Source organism: Dermacentor albipictus, chromosome 1, assembly GCF_038994185.2.
Source record: "Dermacentor albipictus isolate Rhodes 1998 colony chromosome 1, USDA_Dalb.pri_finalv2, whole genome shotgun sequence".
In the NCBI taxonomy this organism is placed as follows: Eukaryota; Metazoa; Arthropoda; class Arachnida; order Ixodida; family Ixodidae; genus Dermacentor; species Dermacentor albipictus.
The window spans coordinates 511,174,564-511,186,855 of record NC_091821.1 but is presented as its reverse complement, the minus strand read 5'-3'; the positions used below and the strand labels follow the sequence as shown (position 1 = coordinate 511,186,855).

General features: G+C 43.6%; 1 protein-coding gene across 2 annotated transcripts in view; it reads left to right on the top strand.

Annotated features, from left to right (window-relative positions):
* Window positions 1-12,292, top strand: part of mio (GATOR complex protein mio) — a 534,566-nt gene that overhangs the window by 407,604 nt on the left and 114,670 nt on the right. For both annotated transcript variants that reach the window (XM_070532612.1, XM_070532613.1), the window contains exons 21-22: window positions 11,880-11,952; window positions 12,017-12,197. In XM_070532612.1, the coding sequence (XP_070388713.1) occupies window positions 11,880-11,952; window positions 12,017-12,197 (254 nt within the window). The remainder of the gene's footprint in view (window positions 1-11,879; window positions 11,953-12,016; window positions 12,198-12,292) is intronic.

Here is a 12,292-nt window from a genome sequence, read left to right as displayed (position 1 = left end):
GGTTTCCCGCTTGTAGAACTTAGGGGGACTTCTCGTATCTCCATGAAGTGTCCATCCTATGATAGTTTCGATGGCGGTCAAGGAGTCATCCAGTCGATGAATTATTCCGCTGACGAGCTGCCAGTAATAGTCTACACCTATAAGGACGCTTATTCCAGGCTCAGGCGGGACCTGAACTGCGTTGACGTCAGCCAAATGTAGGTTCTTGCTTTTCAACCTTGCAAATACATTTGTATCTGTTAATGCTGACAAGTCATTGCAGATTTCGGGAACTTCTATAGCTTCTACTTCAAGTGAGTTTGAGTTGTACTGGCTATGCAGCGTCACTCGTACTCTCCGATAATGTTTCCGCGGTGCTGGAACGTTTCCAAATCTCGAGATGGTGAGCTGCTCTTCGGCTAACACAGTGGCTTTCAGCTTCCTAGATAATTCTTCCGTAATAAAGCTGCGTTGACTGCCACCATCAACCAACATTCTTACAAAGCATTTGCTTCGAGTGCCCAGAACTCAAACTTGGGCGGTCTGCAGAAGAACTGTGCACTTTGGCGAATCCGTTGACGAGCTGGAAACAGTTGTCTGCGTTTCCGTATTCTTCTGTTTCCATTTTGGATCACACATCGTGGTGATATGTCGCCCCTTGCATTTCGCACAGCTTAGTCTCTTCCAGTTTCGGCATTCCTTCGCTTTGTGAAATTGTCTAGTGCAGTGGAAACAACGTCCTAATTTGCGTACTTTCTCTTTTTTCTCGTCTATTGTTAGTTCCGCTGAGCAGACATCCACCGAGTGATCTTTGTCTCCACATAATCTACAACTCTCTGTAGTCAGTTTCACGGTTAGCATAGATGCAGAACCTTGCAAATGCTCCTTAGATTGTCGTTTTGCTGTTGAGGCTTGTTCTCTCTTGTCAGAAGTCATCATTATAGTCTGCTCCCGGCTTCTCACTTCAAGACTCAAGAAGTCTAGAAGAACAGACATTTCATTTAGCCTGTCACTAGTAACGCCATTATTTGTCGAAGACAAGATGCGCTTATTATAACGGAGTACCATTTCTTCCGGAAGATTTTGTATTATAGCAGTTTTCAGAAGCACTCCATATTCTTTTTCTTCGACGCCAAGGTTATGCAGGGATCTCATGCGAGTCTGCACTTCTTCATGCAACCTTTGAAGCCCTTCAAAATCTTCGCAAGAACGAACTTTACGTAGGTTTAGAAGGCGACGCATGTGGTCGTTAACAATCAGTGATTTCTGACCGAATCTTTCTTTGAGAAGTTCTATAGCTGTGCTATAGCTCTCGTTAGTTGTCGACAGGCCGCTGATGACACCTTCCGCTTTACCCATCAAGTAGCTCCGAAGATATTTCAATTTGTCTACGTCGGTATTATATCGGTTCTGATGAATAGTAGACTCAAATTGATCCCAAAATTCCGGCCATTTAATGGGGTCACCATGAAACTTCGGCACATCGAGCTTCGGTAGCTTAACGTGTGCGCCTGCTTGACGAAAGTCATCGTGAGATTCGTGCGTAGTCGTTGTTTGCTGATTGGATAAAATGCGTTCAGAGCGGGATTTCGCGAGGATGATAGATTCTTGATACTGTCCGACGCTTTGAAGCTCATCCTCAAGGTTATCATCCGTAACATGCTCTTCTACTTGGTTATCAAGGTCGGTAAGCATAGTTTCCTTTATCTTCAATAGGTTAAGATGGTCGGTGAGCTCACCATATGGCATTGGTTGCTTCTGCATAAGAGTTGTCATGTCGTTGATGATCCTGGTGACCGCCGCTCAAACGGTAGCACGCTTCCGTCGTATTTTTTCCATGTCGTCACGTCGGGAATGGTAGGCCTCGTGATGACGTGGATCGTTCTTCGATTCTGTCGCCGCGTCGTCGCGTTGATCGCGTCGGTAGGTCGTCCTCTTCAGGTAGCTCGCTTCATTGTCAGGGGTCTTCAACTGTTGATCTGATATCCTGGTCACGGCACCATACATTGAAAACCAGGAAGCGGAGCCGAAGTGGAAAACGTCTTCTTTATTCGACGCTTGCAAAAACAACTAAAAAAAAATGCAGGCGCGCGCTCCGCTCCACGCTCGTTTCTCACTTCGTCTTCTTCTCTTCTTTTTCGGAGCATAATATTCAACACAGGGAGGCCAATTCCTGTTCTGGTGAGGGAGTGTCTTTATTGAAGCTTTGTGAGCCTTTCTGATTTTGTTGTACCTGGATTAGTATAGCCCCACTCGCTCTCTGCATCTTTTGCTGGTGTCAGGCACCACTCCAAGCCTGAAGGTGTAAGGCACTGAAGGAAGTAAAAATCGAGCTCACCGTCCTCGCAAAAGAAAAAAGAAAAAGGAAAAATTTCATACGATGATTCGAACTTCCAGCTATGGCAACCGAGCATCTGACATAGCTCAGTCAGATAATCTCGTAGGTGGCGAGGCTACCTTATCGCGGAGAAGTCCAGCCTAAAGGGCCTTACATGCCTAAGAGATCCCTTGATTTATCCACTGTCGGTGGGTTTTGCTGATCATGATAGGTTGCACAATATAGCGTCAATTATCAGTGGTCCTAACATCGTGGTTCCGGAATCTCATGCATGCATGCGGGCATGAACACGCCTAGGTACACGATATATTTTCGGCAAATTTGAACAGCACTTAGAATGTGTGGCAAAGAAGGAGGAAGGAAAAGAAAAAAAGGTTTGAGCGCTTACCGAGAAGCCCTGAGCCGAGTCGTTTCTGCCTGCCTCTTGCCGTAATCTGCATATATACCGAAACTTGCTCTCTCGGGTAAATACCAAGAGTGGCGAGACGGGCTGCTAGAACAATACGGTTCTGAGCCTGGCGTAAAGCAGATGACCTTGACAGTGCTTATGTGTCTTTGACCTTTCTACAGCTGTGGACAGCACTTATACCAGAGATAATGAGACGGATGAAATGGGGGAATGGGCCCCTTAGCTTTCTGGGAATGCTTCAGGCCTATACGCTAAGAAGGGAATGGTATGCCTCATTTAAGCTACAGCAATGCCGTCCCCAATCAGTCAGACATGGTTTGTACATTACGCACTTGGAAGCAATTGACGGCCCTGTTTCTGCTGTGCTGGCAATAAAATTTCCAGCAACACAAATGAAAATATGCAAGAATGAACAACTGCAAATGTAGACGAAAGAAATAGACGCAAATACGACCATTCTGACGTGATGGAAATCTATGTGTTGACTTTACAAGTGGTGTCGCTACATGCTTATACCTTATTATTTGTGTGAATAGTGTAAAGCCATCTGATCACTTTTCTCTGTTCCTTTGTACGGGAATTTTGCATCATTAAGGAAAGTCCGTTTCTGCAGCGCACCTCGCAAGTTGCTGCGGATTCTTGAACATTTGTAGTGTTATGGAGTTTACAGTGCTAACATCTATTTGCACATTAGATTTCCTGAATATGATTGCGAGTTCTGTACAAGCACATTTGTATGTATGTAGACTTACCAAGAGAAAATCTGGTCCATTTTTTTTTTTACGTCATCGCAGCATGTACATGTGTTAGGAATTTGTCCATGTTATATTTTCTAGTGTTGTCACTAGAAATTATGCACAAGGTATGTCAGTAGTGTATGTCTAATCGCTTTTCATAAATCTTTCGTGCCCTAAGAGATCCCTTGATTTATCTGCCATCGGCGGGTTTCGCTGATCGCCATAGGTTGCACATTATTTATTTTTATTTATTTATTCAAAAGAACCTTACAAGCCCTATGGCAGGGCATAAAGTAAGGGGGGCATATTAAACAGTAAAGGTATAGAAAGTACAAATTTCCAACAGGAACAGTGCTATAAAAAGATTACCGCGTTACACAATATTGAAGGCACACGAACACTTGTTACTGTTAACCGAGCGAAGGAATACCGTTTATGCAAATTATATACAACATGGCAAAAACGCACAATAACATACTCTAGATTGGTCACTCGTGAACGGTATTAAACGGGAAAAGCATGAGTAACTGAGAGCGGAACGTGTCGGGATTAGATATGGGGGCTATGTAATCAGGGAGGTCATTCCAGAGACTAATGGCACGTGGTAGTGCAGATGAATTAAATGCATTTGTTTTACCACATATGCGCATGAAACTGAACTGATTATGTAATCTGCGTGAAAAAGAGTGGGGTATTTGTAGTTGTAAGCGGGTTCGTTTATTAGTGTAAATATATTTGTGGAATAAGCACAGAAGAGCGATGTCGCCGCAGATATCTAATGGCGGCAACAGTAGGTATAGTTTAATTTGTGCAATGCTTGAGTTTATACCGTAGTTGCGGGATATGAACCGGGCTGCTCTATTTTGTATCGTTTCCGTCATATTTATTAGGTAATTTTGATGAGGGAACCAAATTGGGGAGGCGAATTCGAACTGTGGCAAAATTTATCCTTCGAAAGCGAGTTTTCGAATGTTTGGCGGGGCATTTCGCAAGTTGCGTCGTAGATAGCCAAGAGAATGTGATGCTTTGGCGCATGTAGAAGTGATGTGTGGGGCCCATGAAAGATTCTCTGTAAGAAGAACACCAAGGTACTTATATGATAAAGCTTGGGAAAGCATAGTGTTTTTAAGATGAGACAAGAATTTAGAATTTACACATTCTCGGCTGAAGCACATCACCTCACACTTTGTAATGTTTAGTTTAGTGTTCAGTTTAATGTTTAGTGTAATGTTTAGTTAGCGATAAGGTTAAGATCTGCTTGAAGTTTCAAGTGATCGTCAGTCATGTGAATAGGATGGTAGATTATGCAGTCATCGGCAAAAAGGCGCATGCAGGAAGTAATCTGGGTGGGTAAGTCGTTAATGAAGATTAAGAAGAGTAAGGGGCCGAGGACGCTGCCTTGTGGCACACCAGAGCTAACAGAAGAAGGCGGGGAAGAGAAATAGTTAACAACAGTAAACTGTTCTCGAAAAGAAAGAAAATTACGAATCCAGGATAATGTTAAAAAGTCAAGTCATAAGGCAGATGAATTAGAAATTAGGCAACAGTGGGGCACGCGGTCATAAGCTTTAGAAAAATCAAGAAAGATACAGTCAATTTGAAGGTTGCAGTCCATCTTAATGTGCAAGTCAGTCGTTAGTTGAAACAATTGTGTGTCACAAGAAAATCCCTTCCTAAAAGCATGCTGATTAGAAAAAAATAAATTGTGAGCTTATAGGTGGCTGTACACATGGGAAGTGATTATGTGCTCGAGCATTTTGCAACATATGCAGGTTAAGGCTGATAGTTGTCAGATGTATGAACATCTCCAGATTTGTGAATTGGTATTATTTTTCCTATTAACCAATCAGTGGGTAACTTTCCAGATGCTAATGATTGTTGAAAAATATGGCATAAGATCTTGCTTGAGGCAGTGATGGTCTTCTTTAAAATCTTAGAATTAATGTTGTCAATACTGGCGGAAGTAGATATTTTGAGGTTACTAATGAGTAATTTAACACCTTCAACAGTGATAATGATTGGTTCCACGTATGCGACATCAAGTTCCGGAAAAGTAGGAACATTGGAAAAGTCCTCCCGTGTGAAAACAGATGAAACAAAACGTGTTTATTTATTTATTTATTATTTATTTATTTATTCATACTGCAGGCCAACATACTGGCCCATGCAGGAGGGGTAATACAGTTGACTAGGTAATAACAATGCAACAAAGACAATAAAAAATGTATATATAAACAGTGCATGAAAATGATGCATCCCATAGCCACGTTACAAAGATCACAATGCTTCCCTTAGCACAGTAACTACAACAAAATAATCACACATTTGAATTTATATGTGGATCAAAACGCTGTGCCAAACAACAATCGGACAGTAAACATAACTAAATACTGGAAATTTCACATATGAAAATGAGGAAAATAGTGAAAAATTTGTGTTTATGGTTGTGTTACTTTATGTGAAAAATAGTTCTCCAACGCAATTGTGAAGTTCCCCGATTGACGTACTTCAACAGGGAGAGAATTCCATTCGTTTATAGTACGCGGATAAAAACTATTCATGTGAGATTTTGTTTCAGCAAATAATGGCGTAAGGGAAAAGTTGTGTCTATGTCTTGTTTTTCGTGCATTAAGAGGCGTTACATATTGAGGTATTTGAAGCCCTGTTTTTCCATTTATGATGTTATGTAAAAACTGGAGACGAATAACTTTGCGCCTGTGTTCTAGTGAAGTGATTTTATTCCTAAGCATTAGTAAGGACGGGAAAACCTCTCTTTTATATTTTCCAAAGATAAATGTAACGGCCTTCCTTTGTACACGTTCCAAATTCATGATGTCCTTTTTGGTATGAGGGTCCCATACAACCGCTGCGTATTCAAGTTTCGATCGCACGAATGTGTTATATGCTAAAATTCTTGTGTTTATCGGTGCCTTTTTAAGTTCCCTTTTCAATAACCACAATTTCCGCAAAGCTGCTGAACATGTAACGGAAATATGGTCTGACCAGGAGAATCTCTTAGTGAATGTGACGCCTAAGTATTTGTATTGTTCAACTTCAGTCATTTTTAGGTCGTTTAGAACATTGGAAAATATACTAGGTTCCTTTTTTCTTGTTACTCGCAGCAAGACTGTTTTATGTACGTTTAATTCCATGCCCCAAAGTTTGCACCAATTGGAAATTGCCATGACCAATTTCTGCAAGCATGCGTGATCGTTTCGTGAAGCGATTTTCTTTAAATATGACGCAGTCATCCGCAAATAGATTGACATGCACATCATCGGGGATTGCGTCTATTATATCATTAATATAGATTAAAAATAAAAGCTGTCCTAATACACTGCCTTGCGGTACGCCTGAAGTTACCTGATGGACACTTGAGGAACATTTATTAATTTCTACGAACTGCTGCCTGTGTCGGAGATAGGCTTGGATCCAGGATATAATATTTAATGGAAGACCAATGCACTCAAGCTTGTAGATTAATTTTCCGTGGGGTACCTTATCGAATGCTTTGCTAAAATCTAAAAAGAGCATGTCAACTTCTCCGAACGAGTGGGGCAGGTGTGGGACGAGTGGGAATACGGTGGGGCAATCGGCACTAGAAATAGGGATGTTTTCTGTTCCATGCAAAGTTATGGTGTTAGTATCTCTTGTCGGGGATATGGTTTGCCAAAATTTTTTGGGATTGGAAGTTAGCAGCGATGGTAGGTCTTGAGAGTAGTATTTATCTTTCACAGAAGATATCTCTGAGCAGTAATTGTTTAAACTGTCTTTGTATATCTGCCAAACCTCAGCAGTGCGCACACATTTAGCCCTGTTATAAGAACGCTTCTTTCTATTCCTTAGTTTGCGAAGAGACTTGTTGAACCAAGGGCTGGATTTGTTGTTAGTTATGGAGACTATCGGGATGTAGCAGTCTACTAATGCAGTTAATTTTAACAGTCTTGGAAGGGAACAGCAGTTTACGATAGGCAGTGAGGCACTGGAAGTGGTAAGTGAATACATCTACTTATGGCAGGTAGTGACTGTGGATCCGGATCATGAGACGGAAATAATCAGAAGAATAAGAAAAGGCTGGGGTGCATTTGGCAGGCATTCTCAAATCGTGAAGAGCAGGTTGCCACTATCCTTCAAGAGAAAAGTGTATAACAGCTGTGTCTTACCAGTACTCACGTACGGGGCAGAAACCTGGAGCCTGACGAAAAGGGTTCTACTTAAATTGAAGATGACGCAACGAGCTATGGAAAGAAGAATTATGGGTGTAACGTTAAAGGATAAGAAAAGAGCAGATTGGGTGAGGGAACAAATGCGAGTTAATGACATCTTAGTTGAAATCAAGAAAAAGAAATAGGCATGGGCAGGACATGTAATGAGGAGGGAAGATAACCGATGGTCATTAAGGGTTACGGACTGGATTCCAAGGGAAGGGAAGCGTAGCAGGGGGTGGCAGAGAGTTAAGTGGGTGGAAGAGATTAAGAAGTTTGCAGGGATGACATGGCCACATCTAGTACATGACCGGGGTTGTTGGAGAAGTATGGGAGAGGCTTTTTCCCAGCAGTGGGCGCAACCAGGCTGATGATGATGATGATGTGTCAGGAGCGTTTGTGAAAACCAAGTCCAAGATATTGGAAGTGTGTGTAGGGGCCTTCACTATTTGGAACAGGTTAAAATCTAACATTAGATTGATTAGTTCCAGAGACGCGTGACATGAAGATGACATATGTTCCCAGTCGATAAGCGGAAAATTGAAATCACCAAGGTTGGATGGACATAGCTGGAGCGGTTTAGTGACACTGTCCCGCAAGTCATTCAAAAAGGAATGGTTGCAATCTGGTGCCCGGTAACAGGCGCCAATAAGTACAGCGCTGGAGGACACATAAAAAGCAGCCCACACGATCTCGAGAGATGACCCTGAATTGATAAAATATGAATGAATGGTTTTTTAATGGCAATAAGTACGCCCCCACCACGCCTATCGATGCGGTTGTTTCTATAAATTTTGTAAAGATTATTTGTTGGCAGGATCTCCTTGTCGTCGATATCTTGATTCAACCATGTCTCAGTTAGTTCTATTATGTCAGAGTCACTATCGTCTAAAAACGCACAAAGTGTATTGCGTTTAGGTAGCAAACTTCGGATGTTAGTGCAGGCCACTGAGAGCAAAAGAGCGGCTTGCGGCAAGAAAGGCAGCTGATTATTTTGCGAGCTTGGGCTTGTGTCTAGCTATCTGGTAGATTGTATTACTGAATCGCTAGCGGTGTCATAGACATATACTTGTTTGTCTCTATAGAGCTTGTCGAGCACCAACTTAAAAGGCTTTTTAAGTGGCCTGGCAAAAGCTACCAGCTTTCTTCTAGCCGCACGTGTTGATCGCGCGAAGTCTTCACCATTTGAAAATGTTGTCCCCCTAAGTTTACGTGCTGCAGACAGGATACTTTGCTTGTCCTTGAGTGAGCACAGTTTTGCGATTATGGGCCGGTTTTTTTTTTTTTTTCAGTAGAATATTTTCCTAGGCGATGAACCCGTGCGTACTGCATACTGGTTGTGGGAAGTTCGAGTTTTTCTTCGCAAAACTTCATAATCTTTTCTTCAGATGTGGCCCAATCTTCTTTTTCGTCATCCTCTATACCGAAAAATGATAAGTTTGATCGTCTTAATCTATCATCATGCCTGTTTGTTATTCACTGCAGTTGGCTTGAAATATCTTGTAGGGTATTCTGAGGAGGAACCTCTTCAGTGGTTGCAGTTACGGTTTCACTTGATTCAAGTGCAGTGACTCTTGCTAGTTTTTTGATTTCATCGTTAGTAGCGGCTTGTTTGTCCTTGATGCCACTAAATTCAAGCAGAACTGTCTTCAGCCCAGATTCCAATTTTTCAATTGCCTCCTGGGCAGATTCGAAAGCAGCAGACTCTGTCTTGTTCATTGGGCCAGGGTTCGACTCAACATCTCCTGATAACAGGAGAAGCAAGTTAATGAGGGAAGAAGATACACACTGCAAACAAGTCAATATCAGCTTTTTAATGCTAGACAGCTCCAATGGGCACGACACCGCAATAAGACAGCAATTGCTAGTTTTGGCACATGCGGCACGGTTCAAGTAACTGACCTGGAACAATAGCAGTTGTGAGCAGCGCATGGTTACAGCGATGTCGTGCCCGACGATGCTGGTGGCAGGCTCCAATTTATACTTTGATGCGCTTGCGTTTCCAGTATACGTTCCCAATCCGCGTTGCCAGACGTAGGGAGCAGTTGCGTACAAACATGGCTGGGATTGTGGCAGGAACGGCATAAGCAGCGCTGGAGCAATGGAGCTCGTAGGGAAAGCTCCAGGAAGCCAGGAAAGGACGCCCCATGACAGTGCAGCCTGGAACAATAGCAGTTGTGAGCAGTGCATGGTTACAGCGGTGTCGTGCCCCAATTCTCAGTGGTCCTAACATCGTGGTTCCGGAATCTCACGCATGTGTGCGGCCATGAACGCGCCTAGGTACACAATATATTTTTGGCAAATTTGAACAGCACCAAAAACGTGTGGGAAAAAGAAAAGGAAGAAAAAGGAAAAAGGTTTCAGCACTTACCAAGAAGTACCAAGCTGCAGTGGTGGTGGGGCTGTTCAAGTGATAGGGATGGGCACTGCCCGTATCAGCATTGCCGGTTGTCACACTGTTGTTCTTTTTGCCTTTCTTGCTCGCTGCCCACATGTCCTTATATTTGGCCTTGACTTTCGGCATACTCGACCTTAATTGATTTTTCTTCTGATACGCTCTGCATCAATCTTCCTCTTCTATCAGACGCCTGTGACATGCTCGTCAGCCACTTAAGCCGCACCGCTTTTGTTCTCCTACCGCCTCAAGCCGTGGTCACATACATCTGTTTGTCATCAACCCCTCCCGTTCCTTACGGCGACTATGTCATCACTCCGATTACTGATTTATGACTGATGCGTAATGTTACTGTGCCACATACTGTCGCCACACTAGCAGATAACTGTGTGTTCCACTCATAGATTTTAGTCTGATCCCTCAAGTATTGCACCACAAGATGTCGCTTGCCCAGCTTACCGCTGTAACAGACAGTGACATGAAGATTGTCGCCATGACTGCTCCTGATGAAGCTGAAGTTTCCCGGTCACCAGGTTCTCACGAGACCATTTTTCTAAAAATGATTGGATCAGACCTTTTGCTTGACCTGACCGATGCTCTCTGTGAGGTTTTGGCCTCATACAGGGACATTTTCTATATCCGTGATCGACCCATGGGCCAGACTACGATTGTCACCCACCACATCAACACTGGCGACTTTTGCCCATTCACCATCAGCCTTACCACTGTCTGCGTCAGAGCGCTAAGTGATTCACAAAGAAGTGGCCAAAATGCTTGTGAGGGACATCATCGAACCATAATCTAGTCCTTGGGCCTCCCCCGTCGTCTCAGCAAACAAGAAAGACTGCTCCTAGCATTATCGGCACGTCAACAAAATCGCCAAGAACGACGTATACCCTGTTCGCCGTATCGACGATGCCCTCGACTGCCTCCATGGTGCCACCTTCTTTTCATCTCTGGACCTTTGCTCAGGCTACTGGCAAATTGCTGTAGACGACATTGATCACGAGAAGACCGCTTTCATAACATTACCCCCGGGGGTAATGTTACAAAGCTGACACAATCCGAGAGAGACATTCTAGCTAGAGCAGACAACGAAGAAGACGGGTCTGTTTGGCGTGCAGGCTGTCCACCATCTTGGTTGCTGCTGTATACCTCAATGTAAATACATTGTAAATGGTCACACCTCGTGTAATTTTACGTAACAATATGTACTTCATAACCAGGTTGGCCACAGTCAGCAACACTTGCATCCATGATGCTGGTAAGAGGCTTCTGCACAATAACAGCATTTGCCCAGTCATCCTCAGTGTGAATGCCAAAATGTTCAGTGGGAGCTGAAAACCACAGAATAAATATGAATGGTAAGAAACATGTTTGTTTGCAAAGTAAGCTTAAAGACAGGTCATGATTCAAATAAGTGGAGCAACACTAACACTAAGCAAAGCAACAATTGACCCAAATGTAATCGAAGATGCCAGTTCACTGCCATACCAGAATCACATGGTCCTGGCCAATACACAGTGCACATAAGTTCTGGCATACCCCAGAGCTGAAAGAGCTAGAGTGTGATACAAAGAAAACAACTGCAATGCGATATTGTGCTGTCGCAGTCCCAGCATGATGTGCACATGCCTGCTGTTCCAACAAAATGTACCCAACGGATCCCAGTAACCTGTAAGATTATGGTCTTCATAACAAGTAAAACATTGTGAACCACTACAGTAATGATAGAATCAAGTGGCAGGCCCTATAATAAATGAATATTCGTTGCTCATTATTTATCGCTAGGTCATGCTTTCTGTCATCCATGCAGCTGCTGGAGTACATTGATGGCTTGGCAGAGGCTCTTGTTGAGAAAGGGAACTTGGACGGCGTCCTCCTCACAGGTGATGACTCTGTGGATATGCTAGGGAGGAGTTTTTCTGCAGCAGCCTCCTTCATTGCTTGTAGGCATGAGTGAAGAAGGCTCTCAGTTGCTGCAGCGCTACCTGGACCGCACCGGGGACGTGCAGACAGTGAGTGTGGCCGCCCTGCAGAGCTACCCAAGCCCCTTGAGCTCGAGTCCCCGGGCACAGCTCTGGGTTGACCACTACCGCCACCTGCTGGACCAGTGGCAGCTGTGGTACCAGAGGTGGGCTCCACTGTGTGCCCCATGGGCACATACGGTCTCCACAAGCGGGCTTGCTGGCAGCAGGAAGCTGTTGACCATTTCTCACAAATTGCCAG